The sequence below is a fragment of the Vulpes vulpes genome, chromosome 2 (genome assembly GCF_048418805.1).
Source record: "Vulpes vulpes isolate BD-2025 chromosome 2, VulVul3, whole genome shotgun sequence".
Lineage (NCBI taxonomy): Eukaryota > Metazoa > Chordata > Mammalia > Carnivora > Canidae > Vulpes > Vulpes vulpes.
In genome coordinates, this window is record NC_132781.1 from 162,136,104 (window position 1) to 162,159,408 (window position 23,305).

The window sequence follows — 23,305 nt, forward strand, 5'->3', positions numbered from 1 at the left end:
ATCTTCTTAATTTACTGCTTCTACTTGCAGCCCTGGGATGAAGGCTCTGGCCTCCGGGCCAAGTCCGGGGCTCATCCCAGATGTGCCAGGCTGGGCATCCAGCAGGGGCAGGAGGGTGGTACATAACCCCGCTGTGCCCACCCACCTGGGCACCAACAAGGCGGACAAGTGGTGCTCAAAATGAAATGCGAGAACTGGTGTAAGGGGAAGGAGTGCTCTGGTGTCTGGACAAACCTCAGGAGCGGGCCCTTCTCATTTCTGGGGTAAAAAAGCTCCCTGCTGTGTCTCCGACAGGCAACAGCAATATTCTGGCCTTTCGTTCTCATGATCAAGGACAAGCTGCCAGGCTCCTCCCGTGGGAAGAGCTCTCTAAACAGTGCTCCGAGCAAGTGGCCAAGGGTGCTGGCTGGAGGGAGCCTGGGTGAGCTGTCGCTATTAACTGGAACTTCTTTTTCTGAGGGAGCACCTGCATGTCCTGTACGAGGCTCATGGGCCACAGGCAGGTGTCTTTAGAAATTCAGGTGGTGAGGGGCGTCTGGGTGGCTCAGCTGGTGGTGTCCGACTCTTGGTTTCAGCTCAGGTCATGGTCTCGGGGTCGTGAGGCTGAGCCCCGCACACCATGCTCAGCGTAGATCTGAGACTTTCTGCCTCTCCCTCTCCCCAACTTGCATACTCTTCTCTCTCTAAAATAAACAAATAAGATCTTAAAAAAAAAAGAAAATCCAGGTGGTGGAGAGATCCAGCATTGTGCCTCCAGTCCTCCCGGCCGTTACAGGGTCACCAGCTCCTGCTGGCCCCCGTGCCAGGCACTCCCGAGGTCTCGGGATGCTAACAACAGTCACCTCGACTCAGAGGGGATGGGAGGGGAGCCCTTGTCCGACTCTCCCAGGTCCAAGCCTGCTCACCTCCACCCAAGGACTGCATTTTAAGGGCCCAGAGACACTTCAGGCATCAGTAGGGCCATAGGACTGTGTTTGATGGGAAGGGGTGTGTTTTCTTCATCTGTATGGTTGTTTCTAATTTGCACCAAGACTCCACACAGGGTAGTGGGAGCCCCATTAATGCCTAAGAAAACCCACATTTACAGATTGGTGATCGGTCTACATTTTTTGAGCTAAGATCCTCCTCTACTGGTCAAGATTCCATTATAGTTTTTAGAAATCTATTTTAGGAACAGAGACAGTAAAAAGCGAGGACCCCACTAAGTGTTCGGCGAGGCCGGGAGTCAGGACATGGGTCTGGGACCAGCTTCCAGCTTAGCTGGGGGCACGTCTTGGCCCCCAGAGCCTGGTCTGCAGGTCCCGGCCACCTTCCTCCCTCTCTCTGGGGAAAGGTCTTCCCCGAGCATCTCTTGGACTCCACTATTCCAGAGGGGAGGCTGCTCTGACCCTTCTGGGAACCCAACTCCCCAGAGCGCTTGGCTCCACTGGGACGCACAGGGGCCCTGTGGGTGCGTAACAGCAGTAGCCTGGAACCCTCCTTATCAAGGGTGCAGCGGAGAAGTTCCTCTTCCTGTCCAGCAGGGCAGGTGAGCTCCACGGCTGGCCCCCTCACGGTCACCTGCGGGTACCACGAGCATCCAACCTCCACACCTTGGCCTAGGTCACCCCCTGACCCGGAGTGCCTGCCCGGCATCTGTCCACCTACTCGGACCCCGTGTGTCGCTCAAGGGCTACGGGTCCTGTCTGTCTGGGACAGTCCCAGTTTACTCCTCTGGTCCCAGTACAGCTTTCGTAGGCCCTCCCTCTCCTGTGAAGCCCTCCCAGGTTGGAGCATCAATGGTACAGTCGCACTGGGCTCAGTAAAAGAATAACGACAAAGGAAGAGCAGCTGGTATTTCCTAAATGGATCTTGCTGTTCTAATCTCTTTCTATGAATTTTCTCATTTAACCCTCAGGACTGTGGGGCAGGTGCTGCTATAATCCCTGCGCTGCCCATGGAGACGGGGCGGGCGAGCAACCTGCCCAAGGTTCGAGGGGAGCCAGGTCCTGTCTCTGCCACCCACGCGACCTCGGGAGCTTCTGTTCTTCACACATAAAAGGGAGACTTTGAGGTATCCTGTAGGACGGTGGGGAGGATGCCACGAGCTACCGGTGGCTTTCCCCGTGTGGACGGCACTCTGCAGGTGTTCAGCAGAGGACACTCCCTTCCGGTTTTCTTTTAGTTCTTTTTTTTTTTTTTAAAGATTTTATTTATTTATTTATGAGAGACACACAGAGAGAGGCAGAGACACAGGCAGAGGGAGAAGCAGGCCCCATGCAGGGAGCCCGATACAGGACTCGATCCCAGGATCACGCCCTGGGCTGAAGGCAGGCACCTAACCGCTGAGCCACCCAGACATCCATCCCCTCCCTTCTGGTCTTCATTTCTTTCCTGAGAACTTGGGCTGACCTCAGAAACTCAGAGGAGCACCTTCCCTTCCCTTCTGATTGGTCGGTATGAACAGGGACGTCTCCGCTGGCCCTGCTCCTGGAGCCCCCCCAGAGTGTGAACATGGCAGGGGGGAAGCCCCCTTACCGCGGGCCACTGCCCTCTCCCTGTAAATCCCAATCCCAAATTATTCACCAACAGAGGCCACCGTGTCTTGGCATCGTGTCCCCTGTGGGGAGCAGCCTGGAAAGGCCGCCTTGCCCCTCCACACCCGCAGGGGAGTAATGCGGCAAGCAGCGCCTGCAGCCTGCACTCCAGGTGCCCCGCGGCCACCAGCACCAACGTGAAACTGCTCCTTAAATCTGCTCCAGCCTGGTGGGGGGCAGGTGTTTGAGCTTCCAGAAGAGTGAGAAGAAGAAGCCCTCTTGGTGGAAAGGAGCTCCAACAAGCAGACGACTCTCTAGGGGCTTCACTGGTGGGTATGGAAGATCCCATAAAGGGGGAACCTGTCATCTGAGGAGGGGACACAACACGCCCATCCAGGGATCGCACACCTGTAACTGACCCCACACTCATAATCCAGCAAGTCACCAGGTGCCTTTGATAATCCTGACATCCAGCAAAACACGGCCAACCCGCTCCTCCCTCTGCTCCTCCCCCGGACCCAGGGGCTCTGATGAGCCTCCAGAGTCCTGTTCCCAAACAACAGCCATCAACCTTCGCAGGCCCTGAGCCTGGAGAAGCCGTTGGTTCGCCCACGAGCTCTGGGCTGTGAAGATCCAGAAGAACCGTTCCGACTCTGCGTGCAGTGCCCAAGGACTGAAAGAGCCACGGCTGGGGATGGGACAAAGACGGGAGCCCTCGGGGACACAGACTTTGCCTGGAGCAGAAATCCCGCCCTCAAGACACCAACATGCACCTGCCGGCGGGCTTAAGGCTCACCTGGGCGCTCAGCCCAGCCCCGGGGAGCAGGTGAGAGGTCGGGCACTGGCAGGGCGGTGCGGGGCCGGGCCCTCGACGGGCTTGGTCGGTCTGTCCTCCGAAGCCACGCTCGCTCCTTCAGCCAGAAGCGGCCCGGCTTTGGTGGGACCGCCCACAGCCCCCGGTCCTCCCCGGGGTGCCACCCAGGGCCACCCCCCGCCGGTCTGCCCAAGAAGGAAGTGCGTCTCCCCCAATCTGCAGCCACCTAAACTATGAGGAAGAAAGGGGTGTGCGCTTCCTCTCCACTGACCCCAGTGCCCAGCGCAGATTCCTTGAATGACTCAGAAGCAGGGGAGCACGACGCATTCCACCGGTCTTTGTGGCGGGAGACAAAGGTCGGCGCTCGGCGCTCGGGATGGCACCCACAGGTCACAGAACCGGAGAAGCCAGCCCTGGGGCCACTGCCCCATGAGGCAGGACCTTCCGGAATTTGTGATAGCCTGGGAGCCGTGCCTGGGGGCCGTGGGCCCTCACCCTGCTCGTCCCTGGTCCTGAGCAGCTGCTCAGTGCCAGCCCGAGGGGCCCCGCAAGCACCTCGTCCCTGCTCGGTCCCTCCTGGCCGCAGCCCTGCGTACTGCTTAGCAACAGGACGGAGGTCGCAGACATACAGAGACAAGATGCCTCGGACCCTGCTCTCCAGACGCTCCTGGCCCTAAAATGTGCAGTCAACAGCCACTCCCCTGGGAAGTGACGGGCTCAAAGCCTCCAAGATGTTTTCAATCTCATGCCTCCACCTCAGGGCCCACTTTCTGAGCCCCCTGCGGGTGGTGAGCCCGCTGCGGCACACGGGCCGGGAGAGGGGCGGGTTGATCGCAGCAGGAAGGCCCACGCTCCGGCTGCCCCTGGCTGGGCCCCGTCTCCAGGCCAGCCAAGGAGCAAACCTGACAAGGGAAGCTCGGCACGGCCTCCTCCTGGTGCTTGGCAGCGGTGGGGGCATCGACCATCCTGAAGCCGTGGGCTCCTGCTCAAGACTCCTTCCTTCCCTTGGGCCTGAATCACCCTGAATCACGATTCTTCTAGATCTTCATGATCCAAAGCTCGTAGATGAGCCACTTCTCCAGAGTCAGCGGGCGTGTAAACCCTGAGCCTGGGGTACTGGGGGGAGTGAGGGGCAGGCCCTGGGGCATGCAGCGGCCCAGCGCGTGTGACCAGCGACGTGCCCTCCTTCCACGCTCCCGCAGGCGGTCGGAGCCTCGGGCTTGTCCGGGCTCCTGTCCGGCTTCCTTGGCGGTTATCCCCCGCCCCCTCCGGCCCCTGCACTCTGAGGCTGCTGCTCGCAGTGCGTGGCAACGGGGTTCCTAAGAACACTCAGCCCAACCCTCCCATTTTCCAGGAGAGGCTGCAGAGGTCAAGGGCAACGGGCAGGCCAGGGCCGCGGCCTCCGGACCGCCCGCTCCGATGCGCCCCACTGCCTCTGATTCACAGGCCCAGCCTGTTCCCAGGATCCACGTCACCAACGATTTATCATAAAAACAAACTGTTAACCGCTTAAACAAACAGCGTTGGGCCCCCCACGGGGCTGTGCCGCCTACTGGCTCAATCACGCGGGTCCTAGAGCCGGGCACGCCTTCCCGGGTCTAAATTCCACCTTTCCGGCAGGCTACTGCGCCTTCTCTCAGTCCTGGTCTAAAAGAGGTGGGGGGGGGGGTCACCCGAGAGAACTCACGGGATTTACAGCCCGCGCGTCCCGGGCCCATAAAAATGTGCAGTAAATACGTAAATGTTATATCATTTACATACGCGCCAGGAGCCGCTGGGTGTTTCACCCCCACCTCTTCTCTCCAACAGCACCCGGCCCTGAGCGGTCCTGCAGTGCTTCTTTCTAAGTTTCCACATTGTTCTGAGTTTTTAGCTCAGGGCCAAAAAAATGCCTCTCCCCGTTCTGTGCCATTGGCCAGGCTCGGGCACGAGAGCTTGCCTGGTGAGTAGCAGTAGCTTGTGGCCCCGCCTGGCCAGTCCCTGTGCTTGGAGCTTGATTTTTTATTTTTAAAAGATTTTATTCATTTATTCATGAGAGACACACAGAGAGGCAGAGACACAGGCAGAGGGAGAAGCAGGCTCCATGCAGGAAGCCGGACGCGGGCCTCGATCCTGGGACCCTGGGGTCACGCCGTAAGGCAAAGGCAGATGCTCCACTGCTGAGCCCCCCAGGCTCCCCTGCTTGGAGCTATTTAAAGAGCTGGGCCGGGAGCCGGGGCCGCAGGCGTGTAGCCTGGGACCTCTCGGGTCTCCGCCTGTCCCTGGAAGGTGAGCCCAGGAGCCCCGCGTGCAGGGCTGTGACAGTACAGGGGCTGGGTCCCCTCTGTGGCCCACTCCCCGCCCCCAAACGCCCCACCCCCGGGACTCCTGATTCACCTTAGGCTCCTCTCAATAGAGCTTTACTGATTATAAGTGACACGGAGTCGGCCGTCCGGATCTAGCCTGGCACCGGCTGTCACCATCTGACCGGGCATCCCCCGGAGAAGCCATCAGCCCGCTCAGCCCTCGCACCTTACGGATTCACGTCCATTTGCTAGGGTCTCACGCGGAGGGAAAATCGTCCGGGACACCCTCTGTTTCTTCTCCCCGGCCGTGGCGCTCAGCGTGGTTATCTGGAGATCCGCCAAGCTGCCACACGTATCCACAGTTCTGGGGCTGTCGGGCCAATCAGAACCCCCCGGGAGGACGTGTCTCCCCGCACCTGCGGGTGGTCGTGCGGGCCGCTAAGGGCTTGGAGGCGACACAGGTACCGCGGCGACCACCGCGTGCGGCGCATCTTGGCAGCGACACTTATTTCCTAGGCGAGCAAACGCCGAGAAGGGCCGGCTGGGCCGGAGCTCAGAACCGTCCCGTTGGGCCTGGCCACATCCCGACACAAAATCATGACATGTAAGGAAAACGGTGGTTGTTTTATGCCACAAAGAGTTGGGGCCAGGGTGTTGCACAGCAGGACCCTTCTAGGATGCAGGCTCCACGAGAAATGCATCTTTTGTGTTTTTTTTGCTCCCAGATCCACCCCGAGGGCCTGATTTGTGAACAGCAAAGCGATACCTAGTGATCAGGAGCTACCAGCGGTGGGCAGTCACGGATCTGCGTCACGCACGGGCTTTCAAGGTCAAACCCTGAGACGTGCAGGCCGCACCATCCTCCTGGAGCCTCAGTTTCCCCAACCGTAGCTGGGCAGACTGCACCTGTGTCATGGGGTCGTTCTGAGGATACCACAAAAATAAGGTGCGTGGAGGGCTCAGCACAGGGCAAATGACCCCGGGTGGCTCTCGGGAAGGCTGGCGACCCCTGCTCCCCACTGGTCCCCTGTGTTTCACTCGAGGCGGGGAAGGACCACCTTCTCCTTTCCTGACCAGATATCAGCAGGGGCAGCTCCTTCAGGGAGGGCACCCCCACCCCTGCACCCCTGCCCTTGCCCCGGGTCTCTGAGGCCAGCACAGTGTCCCCAAACCAAGGTTGAGGAAAATCATGGTCAAGATCCATCAGAGGGGCATCTGGGCCGCTCAGTGGTTGAGCATCTGCCTCCGGCTCAGGGTGTGATGCTGGGGTCCTGGGTTCGAGTCCTGCATGGGGGGGTCCCCACAGGGGGCCTGCTTCTCCCTCTGCCTGTCTCTGCCTCTCTGTGTGTCTCTCATGAATAAATAAATAAAATCTTTAAAAAAAAAAAAGAGAGAGAGACCCCCGTCTGACTTGACCCGTGTCCATGGCCCTCTTGGGCCGGCGCTCACGCCAGCCGAGCCGGGGCGCCTCCCCGCCCGCTCACACCAAAGCCCCCCTCCGAGGACAGGCCAGCCGGGCTTTCCTTTTCCTGCTCGAGGCCCCGGGCCGTGTCCTGACCGTGTCCGGGGGACGTGGGCTCAGCACTTCACGGGCGGCGGCCACGGCTCCAAGAGGATTTAGTGAGGTCTGGGGCGACGGCTGGGAAAGGTGCTTGGGAACGTGGCTCTTCCCACACGTTTGTTCTCCTTTGAGCCCACCAATCGCCAGCCCTTCCGGGGAGGGAGTGGGGGTTCGCCTACAGCAGAGGCCCAAGGTCTGCAGCCGCGGCACAGCCTCGGGGCAGCCTTCCGGGGCCTCGGTGCTGCAGGGCCCAGAAGCGACTGTCATGGACTTACACGGGGAGAGTTGTGAGCCCTCCCGGACCCCCAGGAGAACCCCTCCTAGGCTTTCCTGGTACCTCAGGACCCATCTTGCTAGGACACGCCCCCCACAATCGGAGACGAGCATAGATGCTCCCAGATGTGCGTGACGCTCTGACGGCTGGAGCTCGGATGCGGAGCGTGGTTCCGGGGTGGGGGCACTTGGCGGGGCCACACGTGCTGCCCCTACAACAGCCTGCTGCCAAACAAATGCTGAATCCTATTTTTACTTTTTTTTTTTTTTGGTAGAAGTAAAAATAAATCCCTTGAGGTTTTTTTCAGTTAGCAAAACCAAGTACTAATGTGGGTCTTTCATAAAGGCAAAGTGGCGTGACATGAACTTTCTCAAAGGGAGGGACCCCTGTACCTCCACAGGTCTCTGAGCTGCGCTCCCACGTCCACACCCGCTCCTCCTTCCTCTCCTCCCCATCCCGCTGTCTTCCTCTGCCCCCAAGGCCCGAGCAATCAGAGAAGGGTCTGCTTGGAATCTGCTAAGAACAGAGGCTTGGAAACCAGGCTCAGTGGACATCCAGGAAGTCTGGACTCTAAAACCTACCATCCCAGAGACCTCAGAAAAACTCCTTAACCTCTCTCACTGCTGTGCCACCGATGGGGAAACTGAGATGAACAAACACTACCCATCTCACAGTGAGCTCGTGAAGGCCATGCAATCAGGAGAGAGCCTGGCACGTTCTGAGAACTAATTAAGTATCAGCTGCAACGTTACTACTCAGCAGTGACCCACCTCAATCATCCCACCTGCAGAATGGGTGCATTTCTTTCTTTCTTTCTTTTTTCTTTTTTAAAAGATTTTGTCTATTTATTCACAAGAGACAGAGAGAGGCGGAGACACAGGCAGAGGGAGAAGCAGGCTCCCTGCGGGGAGCCCGATGCGGAACTCGATCCCAGGACCCCGGGATCATGCCCTGAGCTGAAGGCAGATGCTCAACCACTGAGCCGCCCAGCTGCCCTGGGTGTACTTTTTCCCCGAATAGGAAAGGGAAGTTGGGCTCTGCAACATGCTTCTAGAGCCAGTACCAGACGAGAGTGTGTCCAAGAGGATGTGTCTGCTTATTTCCAAAAAACCCGAGTCTTTGGGTTTTTCTGAAAACAAATGGAATATTTCTATAATTACAATAATAATACATAGTAAAATCTACTGAGAATTAGACCCAAAGTGTTGAAGGACAGTCCGGAAGGGCCGCTCTTTGGGAAGTGATGGAGGAGACTCCTGACGGGCTTGCCTTCCCGACTCACAGACCGAACGACTCGGTGTGAAAACCCCCAGACGAGGACATCCGTCGCTCAGCTACAAAGATGGACGAAAAGAACAGTAGCCAAAATGGACAAAGGTGCTGTCATATGCTGAACTCCAGCCCCTGGGCAGATTCTGGAAACGATTCCATTTAAAATACTCTCTGTGGTGGAGCCACAGAAACAGCGGCCAAGGAACCTGCGTCCCCAGAACATCCACAGCCTGGCAGGGTCCCCGTCCCCGTGACACCCGGCTTGGTCACGTGGCTCAGTCTGACCAATGAGACCTCAGCAAACGCAGTCAAGACAAGGCTCCACAAGCACCTGTGCACCCTAGCGGGTAATTTAAGATGCTGACAATGAAGGCAAGTAGGTGTACAGGGACTCTGCAACCTTTCTGCATACCTCAAACAAGAGGATATTTATTATTACTGTTATTGTTTTAAAAAGCCCTCGTTCATTAGGGCTTATGCCCTTTTTAGGGATCCAGCCACCATGTGAAACCGCTAACCAGCTGGAGACAAACGGCCCAGCCCAACACCTGCAACACAACAGCCAAGATTCTGGGCACTTCCTCACCTGACTATAAAATTATTTTCAACTGGACCCAACATGAAGCCTAAGATGCCTTTGGCGGGGAGGGGGGATCTGTCAACAATATTTTAAAGTGGTCGGTAGTGTATTAGGAAGATGTTCTGTTTGTAGAGTTAAAACTCCCTGGAGACTCCCACTGAATTCTAAGCCTTAGCAGCTAAGACTCTTCCACATTGGGGCTGTGGGTCGGAGGGGCTAGCTTTGGGTGTGGCCCCTGTAGGAGCCTCAAGGGCCACCGGGCTGGATCTGGGGCCTAAGAAATGTGGATGTGGGGCCTTCACGCGCACGACTTAGGGAAGAGGAGCATACACGTTCAATCCAGGGCGATAAGCTGCCCAGATGAACAAGTCTTAGGTGGAAGGAACGAAACAGAGAATGGAGTGTGGATGTGGGAAGGGAAGCAGGAAACGCCGAGCTACGTTCCCAACCCACACAGCGCTGGGGAGACAAGGACGTGTGTGAGAGGAAGCAGGCGGGCAGAGCCATCCCAGCACTGAGGACACATCATTCTATTGGACGGCCACTTGGGCCACCTGCCACCCGTTGTCTGCAGGTCTCGTTACATCTGCAAAGGCAGCCAGGGCATGGCCACACCTGGGAATGTAAAGGGCACTGGTGTCCTCCACTCCTACCCAAGGGCTAAGGCATTCTCTGCACCCTAGAACTTTCCAAAGCAGGAAAATCTGTGGCACAGATGCTTATCTACAGGTCTGGTTGGCCATTAAAAAAAAAAAAAAATACATATATATAATTCAATTAACTTGCACTGAGTGTGCTGTGGGTTCTAAGCATGTCACTGGTTTGGGGCAGGGCCTGGGTCTGATTTTCCCCTGAATTCCCTGAGCCAAGGCACAGATCCTGATGTGGGGAAGTTTTCAGTTTGTTGAAGGAGCAAATGAAATAAGGCTCGGTTCCTTCAAGAGCCTGGTCTAGGGCGGGTGACTTGTTTTGAGGCAGGCCAAAGGCCCCCACAAGGCCTTATTCCTTCTGCTAAAGAAACTCAGGCTTCATTTCTTCTCCTCACTCAGGGATGGCCTGCTTTGTGGAGCTAACGAGGCCAGCTTCGTGCTGGGTGCTGTGCCCTGTAGGAGCCCGAGGGTGGCGAGCCAGCCAGGAAAGCAATGTCCCTCACTAAATGCTCAGTCCTAAGAGAGGTCAGCATCTAAGGCTGCGAAATACAGGGAGGAGGGGACCTTACCAGCTTTTTCCTCCTGCTCTAAGAAACTACTACAGATTTAGCAGCTTAAAGCAATGTAAATGTGCTGTCTTCGGTTCTGGAGGTCGGAGTCCAAAATGGGTCTTGGGAGGTTAAAATTAAGGATATGTTCCATCTGGAGGCTTTTGGGGAGAGTCTGTTTCCTGGCCGTTTCCTGCCTCCAGAGGCACCCGTGTTCCCTGGCTCGTGGCCCCTGCCTCGATCTGCAAAGCCAGCATAGCAGGTCAAGTCCTCACGCTGTCTCTGTTCTGTTATCACATTTTCTTCCCTGCCGCTGACCTTCTGCGCCCTCTTCCACTTTGAAGGACTCTCGTGATCACACTGGGCCTGCTGGATAACCCTGTATAACCCCTCATCTCAAGGACATGTGATTAATAACCTTGATTCCCCTTTGGGCCAAAGAACCTAACATATTCACAGGTTCTAAGAATTAGGATGCAGGCATTTTGGGGGTGAGGGTGTGATCCCGACAACCACAGGCCTGAACTATCAGACACAGAACGTCCAGGAAGGTTTCTGGGGGAAGCAGAGCCTGAACCAGGGCTTGGAGGAGAGAAGGGAGGTGATCTAGGAACCATCTGCATGTAATCATACATATGTCCTTGTGCTCAAGGGATAGGGATGAGATTGCAAAGGCTGGGAGACAGGCATCGGGACCTGCTATAACACCCCACTCGATATGGTCTCCTGCCCCAAACCTTCCCAGTCCCCGAACTTCTGAGCGTGCCCTCAAGGTTCTCTAGGATCCTCTCTCACCACCTCCCTACTGCAAAGTCTTGGCACAGGGCCTGCCTTCCCACCCCATACACAGACTGGTCTTCTTGCCTCTGCTCAAGCTGTTTCCCCTGCAGCAGTACCCCCTGTGTGCCTGTGTCCACCCTGTTCAAGTCCAAACCTGGCTCTAACCAGGTAGTGCACATACTCCTGGCACACTCACAGCCCACCTCCCAGGCTTGCTGAAAGGATTAAGTGAGCTAAAGGTCTGCAGTATGTGGCATATAAACGATGCTCTGAAATGCTCACTGTCACTACTACCACCAGCAATACCATTTTAGGGGATCCACGAGGAAAGCTATTTTTATTTATTAATTATTTTTTTAAAGATTTATTTATTTATTCATGATAGACAGAGAGAGAGAGAGAGAGAGAGAGAGAGAGAGAGGCAGAGACACAGGAGGAGGGAGAAGCAGGCTCCACGCCAGGAGCCCGACGTGGGACTTGATCCCGGGACTCCAGGATCACGTCCTGGGCCAAAGGCAGGTGCTAAACCGCTGAGCCACCCAGGGATCCCCGAAAGCTATTTTTATAATGATACCATGACGATATTTGCCCTTTTTCATTGTGTTTTTTTGCACCGTTGGTACAAAAGCAATGGAGGGGAAAATGCTGACATCTTGGCAAAAATCATGGCAGAAACACCAAACCATATTAGTAGTCATTACGTTTTTAACACCATGCATTTGTTCTTGAAAAACAACAACAACAACCACCACCAGGGGGGCATGACTGGACTTATGAATGTCCTTGGTGAAGCAGCAAGAATTATTAATTTTAATCTGGACATGTCTTTTAAAACAATGGAAGTACACCTAATGTTCTTTGGTGTGCCCCCAAAGGCTGTCTTGTGGAAAAACATCTGTAGGGCTGAGTTGCAAGCTAAACTAGCCACTTTTTCCATAGAACGCCACGTGTACTTGAAGGAACGAGTAACTGACATTAACCACGATAGCTGGCAAACTGCGAGGTCTACAAATGAACTAAGTGAGCCTGTTGTAAGAAAAACAACCGGCCGTGTTTGTCGTCAAATATAAAATCTGAGCTTTTGAGCGAAAGCGAGAATTTCAGCAGACTTGATGTGTCACTATGATTTCACAGCTTTTCAAGACTCAAAGATATTCCTGCTGAGATGAGTGGTGACGGTAACAAACGTGACTTCTGGATCATGGGTAAGGTAGGATGTCAGCACTGGGAAGGTCAGCATCACTCATGTGATGTATCATTACTCAAGTGATCGATAGCAGATGCTAAAAAAAAAAAAATCACGTGTGGCACAGTATCCGCTCATGCAAATGAGACCAATGGCTTTGTCCATCGTTAACAGAGCACAAAACCCTCACCGGCTAAGGTGTGAGATACCACACTGCCGCAAATCGCTAAGGCGCTACCTTTTGGTGAGTTTTAGTGTGCCAACAAAGAAAAACACCCACTGTTACCTAGTAAGGCAATCAACACACTCCTCCCTTTTCCAACTAATTGTCTGATGCCAGATTTTCAACCCAGAAGACAAATCACAGTAGCCTGATTGAAGGAGCAGATAGGAGAATTCAGCAGTTTTCCGTAAAGTCAGACATTAAAAGCTTTTTGCAAAAATGTAAAACAATGCTGCTCTCTTCACTCACATCTTTTTGTTTCGGAAAATAGAGTTATTTTCCATTAAAATTTTATTTACATTGCTTTTTTTTTTTTTTTTTTTACTATGCATTTGCTGTAATGGGTTTATTGCTGTTGTTTAAAAATAAATTACTGGGATCCCTGGGTGGCTCAGTGGTTGAGCATCTGCCTTCGGCTCAGGGCGTGACCCCGGGGTCCTGGGATCAAGTCCCACATCGGGCTCCCTGCATGGAGCCTGCTACTCCCTCTGCCTGTGTCTCTGCCTCTCTCTCTGGATGTCTCATGAATAAATAATAAAATCTTAATAAATAAATAAATAAAAATAAATTATTGAGGATTTAAAATAGGTTTTCGGCTTTAATTTCTAGAATAGTAAATACCTACAGAACTAAACCACATGAACAAGAGCTCTTCGGGTCCTCAATTTTGTAAGACTGTAAAAGCAGTAAAATAATACAGATTCACGGGCACAGATCTCTAGTGTAGTGGGTATGTAACGAAAAGACCAAAAGGAAGAGAGTGGAAACAACTTAAATGTCCAATAATCAGGAAGTGGCTAAATAAATTAGGGTGCCTCCATTTGCCAGAACATTATGTAGTCATTAAAAATTATGTTTCCAGAGAGTATTTATTGTGAGAAAATGCTCAACACGCTCATCACGGGAGGAAGCAAATGTTCACCATCATGTTTCTGTAATGCCTGGATTCCTGGGGGAATTGGGGAAACTCGGGGGGGGGCGGGTGCTGAGCAAACCGACAGGCTCCCAGAGGGGTCCCATGGGCTAGGGCCTCACTGCCACGGGTAGGGCTGGAGGGCCTCTGTATGTCTAAACACGCTAAGACACCATTCCTTCTGGAACAATCCTGCCGAGCTTCTCCCTTTACACCCATGACAAGACCAACTCCTAAACCTAATGTTCTGTGCTCACCCCCAAAGGAACAGAGGAATCTTCTACTCCCTGCTCTCCCCAAACTTGATTCTTGTCTTTGCTTCGACACTGGAACCCCAGGCTGACGTTTCTGGTGTTTGCTCGAGTTCCTAAATCTCTCCCAAATCTCCTCATTCTCCTAAATTCTGGGAAATTCTGGTCTCATCCAACCTCAACCCAAAGACAGGGGCAGGTAGCAGGGAACTGCCAGGGGTGGAAGTCTTTGGGGGCTTTGTGTTTTCCCACCGCAGGGACGCCGGCTGCTAACAAGTGTCACCCAACATCTGCTGCTTACTCGGTTTGCACATTTATTCTCATTCTCCTCATTATGGGCATATAAATCCCTTTTCATGCTCCAGCCTCCTTCTGCCCACATCTGTCTGCAATTTACTCACCACGTGCTGGGCCTGGGAGGAAGCATCTTATTTACGACTTTCTGGAATGCCAGGCAGGATGCTGGGGCCGGCTGAAGGTGCCCACTGCTTTTTGGGAACCCTGCTACCTGGAGCTCGAATGGGCTCCAGGGGGGAGGGGGTCTAAGGTCTGGGCCACCCCTAGTGGGAATCAGGAGACCGACATCTCCAGGCAGAGCGGAGGAGGTGTGCCAAGCCCCCCATCATCTGATAATCACCAAGTATCTGCACTAATCGTGCCGGGCACTGGGCCAAGCGCTTTCTATCTCATTTAATCCTGATGACAACCCTCTGAAGTAGCTACTATTATTAGTCCCAATTATGAGACTTTGTTATTGTTACCCTCAGCAGGAGAACTGTATTAGTTCAGAGAGGTTAAGGAAGCTGCCCCAGGACACACAGCCAGTAAGTGGCAGAGCTGGGATGCAGGCCCAGAGTCTGCTGTCCTCATTACTGAGCTAGGATGGCCTCCTGTCTGTCTCGTCCAGGGGGAAGAAGAGGTGTGTCTGTCCAGTGGAGAAAGTTTCGGACTCCGCTGGTAATTCGCTCTGGGCTCTGGCCCAAGTTATTTAGGCACCCTGAACTCCCTTCAGGTGCCTCCATCTGTGGCCGGGGGCGTGCGGGGGTGTTTAACCCCGGTGGGACTGGGGCGAGGGATCCATGCAGTGCGGGCACACAGTGCGTGCGCGACACAGCTGTCCTATCAGCAATACGACAGGTCCTTACTGTTGAGATTGCTGCTTACAAAGGAGCCGCCCCAGCGGGCAGATCTCTGTGCCCCTGGGTGACCTTGGGTGATGGGGAAGCTACCTCATGGCGCAGAGTCAGGAAAATATGCCTGCACGGCTGTGTCCTGTGGGCCGAAGGGAGGAGGATGCCCCCCCAACAGCTCTCCGCCCTCAGACATCGCCCCATTTAGTTCACTGCTACTGTCCCATTGCTCAGACTAGGAACCTGAGGTCCAGGGAGGGGGCAGGCGGTCTGTGCCAGGGGCTGGGCAGTGGTGGAGTAAGTGAGCTTCCGCTTGGCCCCTGCCCATGCCTTTGGGCCCAGAAACAGCACAGAGAGATTTGGCTCCCCCGCTCCACCCCAAAGGTCCAGAAGGGCAGATACGGGTGAGGATTCTTTCCCCGGGTAAGGACGGACACGCGAGGCAGGCTTCCAGTCCCTGGAATAAATACCAGCTAAGGCGGCTGAGACTGCTTCGAGGCAGTCCCAACTCTCCACAGGGCCAGAAGGCTTCTGGAGACCAAAGGCCGTCAGCTTGCATGGCCCTGGGCCCGGCGGCGCGTCCTCGGGGAGACTCCCGTGGCTTGAGTCTCCGACCTGAAGAGGAGGGGGTGTCAGGAGGCCCCAGAAGCTGGGAAGCTCGCACAGCTCTGCCCAGACTCCCCCCTGGACGGTGCGCACGGAGAGAAAATGGGTGCGTGCTCGGCACATGACCTCCCAACGAGGCCGCATCTGCTGGACCGCGGCACATGCCACCGCCCGCTCCGGCCTGGAGATACCCCCGTCTGGGCGGCCCCGCTGGAAGCAAAAGGCCAACAGGACAGGGTCTGCCCTGTTTTTAGAAGGACCATGCATTGCTGAGAAGAGCTCAAAGGGTGCTGTTTACCCTCAAAGATGATTCCCGAACTTCCTGGGGACGTTAGTGGGATGCCGGACGGACAGCCTGCTTGGCCAGCGTGCAAGCGTCCTGCTGCTCAGGTCCCAGCTCCGGCCAAAGACACCCACCACGACAGAGCCCACGGACCGTCCCGCAAAATCCACTCTCCCTGCCCCCGCGGCTCCCTCCCGGTTGGCCTCATAGCTGGACCCCGACATGCAGCCTCGAACGTTTCCCAGCTCTCCCTGCAGGCCGGCGTGGCCCTCCCACCGAGCTCCGGCCAAAGGGAATCTTGGGCTCTGCCCCTGGCTCTCCCCCAGGCCGAGGGGAGCAGGGATGCCCAGCAGCCTGACACGCTCCTCCCGACGGTGACAGGAGACAGAGACACCCTCTTTAAGCTGCTCTGTTTTGGGGTCTCTTTCCTCGAGCAGCCTGGAAATCAACCTAAGGAACCCGCGCTGGCTTCCGAAATGAAGTTTCCAGAGAACTCATCATTCTAGTAAACGTAAGTGGAAAGCGGGTTGCCAAGGTTTATCACCTTTCTCTTTTCCCCCAGAGAATCAGAGCCAGTCAGGCGGCCTCGAGAGAGCGTTCCGCGTCAGAGCTCTCCAAGCAGGATGAGCAGGATGAGAGGATGACGCCCCCAGACTTTCTGGAATAATCGATCGAGACCCCTCCCGAAGCCCACAGCGTGTGGGTGGGTGGCTCCCAGGAGAGATGGGCACGTCAGCCGCCGTGGCCCGGGTGGAGCACACGGGAGCCCGCGGCACGCCTCGTTTCCTAGCGCGGTTTGTGGTGTAGACACACCGGCCACGGGGAGGTCAGGGGTGGTCGGGCTCAGCACGGGAGCACCTGGGCACCTATATGGCACTCTCACCCGCCTCCTCCCCTGTCCTCTCGGACGCGGGACCCCAGACACGGCCCTTCCTGCTGGGCCAGCATCCTGGGTTAGTGGAGACGCCCGCCTGCCACCCGGGCCTCAGAGGGGGCGACCCCGCACGACCACGGACGGGGTGGTCACGCCCACGCGGGTCGGCACGAGCGTCCCACGCTGCAAGAGGCGGAATTGCACCATTAACGGGGCAGGGCGGCCTGAGCGGGGGGTCGGGGGGCTGCAAGGCCCCCGTGTCCAGGCTACCCCCCCAGACGCAGGTCCCTGGTCGTCGGCGGCCCTGGGGCCCAAGCCTGAGCCCCAGGAAACGGGAGGGAGGAACCTGCCACCGCCTCGCCACTTACCCTGCAAGGCCTCTTTGGCTCTGGCTAGTTCCTGCTCCTTCTGGGCCAGCTGGACCCTGAGCTCGGTGGCCGAGAGGACCTCGGAGGACTTGCCGCCCTGGGTCTCCTCCAGGTCCTTCGTCAGCATCTCCTTCATCTGGCGCAGCAGGTGGACTTCCTCCTGGAGCCGGGACACTTCCTCCCGCAGGAGCCCTAGGGGACAAGGACACACGGTCAGAGGGAGCAAGACACCGGCTCGCGCTCGCTCACTTCTTCTGGGGACGCTTCCAAGGTGCCTTGCTCGGCATTTGAGGACTTTCCTGCACGGGTTCTGGTGAAGAAAACCCCCAAAGCTGGTAACCTTATTCTGCGAGGCTCAGCCCCACACACCCATCCGGTCCGCAGAGCAGCCTGTGGGACTCCCCACCCCGCCGCTGCTCCCGCTGCACCCAGGGCGTCCGCTCCCAAGGCCGACACCACCTTCCCGCCAACAGGCGGGTGTAAGGTGAGAATGGGGAGTGGACAGGAGGCGGCGTCTGGCCCCAACTTCGGACACACCAGCTCCTTCAACCCTGTGGACGCCTTCCGAGGCGGCCACCACCATCGCCCCCATGCCACGGATTCGCAAGTGGAGGCTCAGAGACATGAAGGAACTCCACGGGGTCATAAAGGTGGCGGGTGGCAGAGCTGGGATTTGAACCCAGACTCGGCCACCTGCAGAGCCTGAGCTCCCAGGCTGACATGCCTGGGAAACAGTCCCCAGAAAGCACCCTCGACGCGGGTCATGAAGCACGGAGCCTTCCGGAACGCAGCACTGTGCGACGCCTGCAGGAGGATGAGCGGTGGTAATGGGGATGCCGTGGACGGGGGTGGGGGGAACGGCTCCTGGCACTTACACCCAGCCCTGTATCCACGAGGGCCCAGAGATGAGGCCGAGGAGAAGGCGGCCCCCCAGGCCCGCAGGCCAGCTCAGTTCTGCAGGTGCCAGACCCTGTCCGCGAGCAGACTGGTGCTCGGGTGTCCCCTCCTCGGGTAGGGAGACTATACACAGACGCGGGCCCGACAGCACGGCCTCGGCCTTCGTCGTGAACCCCACGCCTTGCTCTGCGCCCCCCCCCCCCCACGCTGGCCCTCCCTCTGCCACATGCAGATTCCCCTACCTCAGGGCCTTCGCCCCTGCAGCGCCCGCCACCTACGACGCCCCTTCCTTGTTCTTCCTGAGGATGCTTCCTCCCTGTGACACAGACCTTCATCCCCGGCCACCTCCTCGGAGGGGCCTCCCCTTCCGCCCTGGCTCCTCCTGCCATGGGAGTCGGGGTGCAGCCCTTGCCTCGGGGGGTTGCGGCGGTGGCACAGCTTTATAGAGCCCCTGGGTCCCCGGCTAGGTTCCCTCCCTGGCCAGGCACGTGGCCGTGAGCACGTCCCTCCTCCCCCGAGCCCCCGAGGCTCCCAAATGGGTCCAACGCTCATTGGACTGTGAGGCTCCCCCGGAGGTGGCCCCCTCACCCGGGCCTGCTCCAGGATGTCCTCACGTGGCACAGGAAGCGCCCGGTCCTGGGGAGGCAGTGGCTACCACGGAGGGACGTGTCACCTCCACCCGCGCCGGGTGTGCTAGAGCACGACGCCTGCGCTCCTCGGGCATCCTGGGCTCACGGCGGGCGGGGCCAAGGGGCAGCAGGGCTGGGGTCCCCCCACCCGCAGGCCTGGCGGGAAGGCCACCTTGACTGCGACCTGCCTCGTGCTCCCCTGCATCACCTTCTCCGAGGCCTCCTGGGTTCATGTGTGGAGGGGAGGCGTCCCCACCGGCTCAGCGCCTCCGGAGCCCCCCTGTCTCCCACCGAAGCCGAGGGCCCCTGAGAAGCTCGGTCCTTCCCTCCCCGCCCGGGCACAGAGCCAGCGGGCAGCAGCCTCCCCTCCCCGATCTCCCTCAGCCCAGAAGGTGGGACCTCAGGGCTGCCAGGACAGCTTCCTCCCGTCCTCACAGGTGCCTTCCTGCCACTCAGTCCCCACCGCCACCCCGAGACCTAAAGCAGGCCCCCTCCGACCACCTGAGCACAGCCCTTATCAGTGTGGGAGGCCCATCTGTGCCCAGCGGGTGCCCTCCCCGCCCAGCAGCCCTGGTTACCCCGTCCCGGCGCCCTTGCTGCGGGGTCTGAGATGCTCTGGACAGCGCGTGGTGCCCCCCAGACAGCCGAGCTGACTCCCTCGGCCCACCCGTCCAGCCAGAGTTCGTGGGCATTTGCTCCGTGGCAGACACGGCTCCGGGTGTGGGGGCCTTGGGTGAACGTCCCAGGAGGTCCCGACCTCAGGCCAGTGCTCCCAGACCCCACCGTGAACACGGGCCACAGGACTCCGAGCCGCACTCTGGGAAGGCAGGTCCCCTGCAAGGTGCTCGGCCGTCGACGGGCTCAGGTACAGGCTACGAAATGCCCAAGTCTCTCAGCGAGACTGGAAAGCAGGAGGCTCACTGGGCCGCACCCCCCGACTCCCCTTGCCGCAGCAAGCGCTGCGGGCTGCCCACAGTTGAGGCCCGGGGCAGGGTGTCCAGGAAGGAGAGGGGAACACCTTGGCCTCGAGAAATCCCCCATGAGCGGAAGCGGAACACACAAGCAAGCATAACACGAAGACGGAGCTGCATGGGCTTGCAGCACAAGGACGCCCGAAGTGCAAGATGGAGAGGGAGAGGGTGCTGAGCAGAGCAAAGAGCAGGAGCAAAGGCTGCGAGGCTAGGACGTCAGCAGTCCCTGGACAGGTGGGTGGAGGGAGTGCACAGGCATGAGGTGAGGAAGAGCGGGAGGTGTCCTGGAGAGCCATGCCAGGGTCAGATTATAAAAGGTCTTAACCCTGACCACCTTTCTTGGGACCCCAGCCCCGGCCGTCTCTAGTGGTACTCAAGACTCTGGAATTATCATTCTTGGTCCCTGCCGTACAGCGAGTGTGTCGCCCCAGATTCATGCTGAACCCTCATGTGTGGTGGTATTTGCAAGTGCGGCCTTTGGGAGGGAGGAGGCCATGAGGGTGGTGCCCTGGTGTAGGATTAGCGCTCTGACACCAGAGACCCCAGAAAGCTTCCTTGTCCCTCCTACAGCACGAAGGCACAGCAGAGAAAGGCAGCCCCCAGGAAGAGGGTCGTCCCCAGACCTGGAATCTGCCTGCATCCAGGACTCCAGCCTCCCGGGGCGGGAGGGACGCTGTGGGGTCAGCTGCTGCGGACGTCCGTTAGGAGCCGGGAGACACTGACGCGCTCTCTCCCACCAATTCTCCTCCCCAGGGTCCGTCCCCACTCAGCGGTCACCTAAGGTCTGCTTCGCAGGACCCCCGTATCCGTGGTCACGGTCGCCTCATCCTGCAGGCGGGGCCTACTTTATGTGTTCAGGGATGCGCTGCCTTCAACTGCCCCCAAGGAGCCAGGAAGGTTGTCCTCTATGTGCAGGTGGCAGAGAGTTTTCAAGGGACCTGGCTTCAAATCCAGTCCGGGCCAGGGCCTGGCTGTGACCCTGAGTGAGCCCCCTCATCTCTCGGGGTCGCAGGTCACACTACGTGGGGCTAATGCCACCTGTGGGGGGGTTGCCAGAGTTAGGGGGAAAAATAATAAAAAAAAAACAACCCCAAAGCCCCCCTGACCTGCCCCGATGCACAGTTCAATCTGGATTTCGGGTAAACAATGTTTTATCCTAGAAGATTCTTTCGGATAAGCGTGTCCTGGATACTCCACGGGACGTATTTATACTAAAACTCACTCGTTGCTGATCTGCAATTCAAGTGTGCCCGGGCGCGCGCTCTTCTATCCTGCAACACTACTCCCGTCTCACGGGGATTCGGGCAATGATACGGACGGTCACGGGATAGGGCTGTGCCCAGGCACCTCAGAGGAGGGAGGTGGTAAAGGCAGAGGCCGCACGGCCTTCTCTGCACTCCGGCATCGAGGTGGGGACGCAGAGCAGGATGGGGCCGGGCGCCCCTCTCTGCGGCCAACAGTGGCCAAGGCAGAGGGTTGCTGCGCTCACCTTTTTAGCAGGTGCACCTGACAACGGGGCCCCGCCCCTCGAGAGAGGCCCTGGAGCAGCAGGAGGGCGGGCCCGGGAGGCGAGGCACCTGCAGGAGCCAAGTCTTAGGAGACCAGGCTGGAAAAACAACTTCAGGGAGAGAGAGGCTTGGCTGGGCTGACTGCACCTGCCCTGGCTGGGTGTGTGCACACCCTGGGACCCTCCCAGGGGCACGACTCGGGACCACAGCCCATGTACAGGCTGGGGGGTGGGGGCCGGGCACGTGGCCTCTCTGGGCCTTGGATGCCTCACTTGTAAAGTGGGGGAGAGGGGACCACACAGCCCTGCTCGGCCAGCGTCTTGCCCCTTCGCCCCGACTCCCATGCCCCTGTGTGCAGACGGCACTGGCCATCCAGCGGGCGGCAGCTGGAGTTGGAAGCGCGGGGTCCGTGTCTCCGGGGAGCTGCTCCCACGCCATGTGATCTCGGGCGAGCCGCTGTTCCTCTCTGGGCCTTCGTACTATCGGCGCCCGCTCTGGGGCTCCGTCGGTTAAGCGCCTGCCTTTGGCTCGGGTCATGATCCGGGGTCCTGGGATCGAGCCCTGCATCTGCTTCTCCCTCTGCTCCCCACGCCCCTTTCGTGTGTCTCTCCCCACCTCTCACAAAAAGAAATAAATAAAAATCCTAAAAACCCACATGTCGGTGCCCACTGTTAATGCACCTGGATGGGTGCCACTGACCCTGCATTTCTACCCTGGGTGGGGGAGCGGGGGGGGGTCCCTCCTCGAGTCCACGCTGCTGAGCTGCTCAGGAGGGCAGTGGGCAAGTCACCTGTGGCTCCTCAAGGGCAAATGCATCAAAATTTAATTATTTTGAATGTAGTTATTTAAATATTTACATTGAATTTAATGGAGAGTCAGATCCTGGGCTGCACCGGCCACGGTTCAGGCACCTGCGCGCAGCCAGTGGCCACGGGGTTGGGGTGCACGGGGCGCCGTTCAGTGCTAGTGTGCGGGGCCCAAGGACAGAGGGAACAGGGGGGACGTGGAGCTTGTTAAGTGCCCGGCGCGGCGCAGCCCCACAAACACCCACACAGGGAGCCCTTTGCCAAAGGCCAGGGGTGCGGAGGAAGAAGCCACCTTTGCCCGAGGGCGGGAAGAGGGAGGGAACTGCGTAACCCCTGGGGGAGCTGGGCAGCTCGCACCTCAGGGGTGGGGGCCCGGAGTAGCTGAGGGGGCTGGTGCCACAAACGCCACACACTCAACAGAGCTCCCCAGGCCCAGGAAGCTGGAAGTCGGCGCTGCCAGGGAGACAGAGGCCCCCCGCCCCCGGGGACGCCGGCGTTGTTAGCAGGGCACTGCCCTGGGAGGGGGGCAGGCCCACTCACAGCCCGCAGGGGCGCCAGGGAGACCCCGCCCTTCTCTGTCTAGCCTGCTATCTCCTTTGGTTTGCAACAGCAATGAGCGCCTGGTGTTTATTATTATTATTTTTAAAAGCCACTTCTAAGCCTTCCTTGCAGCTAGGGCTGTCCGTGCGACCCGGTTCTGGCGGGCAAGATGTAGGAGAAAGCCCCTGAGGAGGATGACCTTTTAAGGAAAAAGGGCTTTGCCCCTTGTCTGCCTTCTCGCCTGGAAAGCAGACCTGCACCTGGAGCTGCAGCAGCCACCTTGTAACAAGGAGGCAACGTGCACAGGGCCGAAATGCACCAAGTGAGGAGAATAGACCCTGGGGGGCCCGGAAAGCGCAGCTCAGCCCTGCCCCTGCACGGAGACCGAGAGCGCCCGCGGGGCAGGAGAGCCTCTATGTCCCCGCTGACTCACCAGGTCACCGGAACCACCGCACTGTGGCCCACGGTGGGGTGTGTGCAGGAATCCCTGCAGCAGAGGGACGTGGGAGCCCCTGCCCCGGGGAAGCCCCTGCTTCCAGGCTTACTTTCAGGGAGCTCCCGGGGTCAGGGCAGGCGCGGCAGGAGAGGAGGAAGGAAGGGACTTTCCGCGGCTGGAGGCCATTCGCCAGAGCGGCCTGGACAGGGCCCCGGGGGCCCGGGCACCAGGGAGGTCTCCCGTGAGCTGCACCAGCCCTCGCGAGTCAGGGGTCTGGATGAAACCAGCTCTGTAATCACTGCCTCACGGCAGCGGCTCCTCCTTCCCCACACTCTTCGCGGCAGGCTCTGTCCGGAGCGTTTAACGTGGCTTAGCCGGCTCACTCCTCACGGCCCTGCTGTGGT

The 23,305-nt window shown here is 58.0% G+C and overlaps 1 protein-coding gene and 1 long non-coding RNA gene across 4 annotated transcripts in view; one reads left to right on the top strand and one right to left on the bottom strand.

The window, feature by feature from the left end:
* Positions 1 to 23,305, bottom strand: part of KAZN (kazrin, periplakin interacting protein) — a 1,014,069-nt gene that overhangs the window by 96,282 nt on the left and 894,482 nt on the right. For all 3 annotated transcript variants that reach the window (XM_026011952.2, XM_072751144.1, XM_072751145.1), the window contains one exon: positions 17,115 to 17,306. In XM_026011952.2, the coding sequence (XP_025867737.1) occupies positions 17,115 to 17,306 (192 nt within the window). The remainder of the gene's footprint in view (positions 1 to 17,114; positions 17,307 to 23,305) is intronic.
* On the top strand, positions 20,182 to 21,769 carry LOC140598011 (uncharacterized). Its single transcript, XR_012000176.1, has 2 exons — positions 20,182 to 21,279; positions 21,478 to 21,769. It is a non-coding gene; the product is annotated as an uncharacterized lncRNA (long non-coding RNA).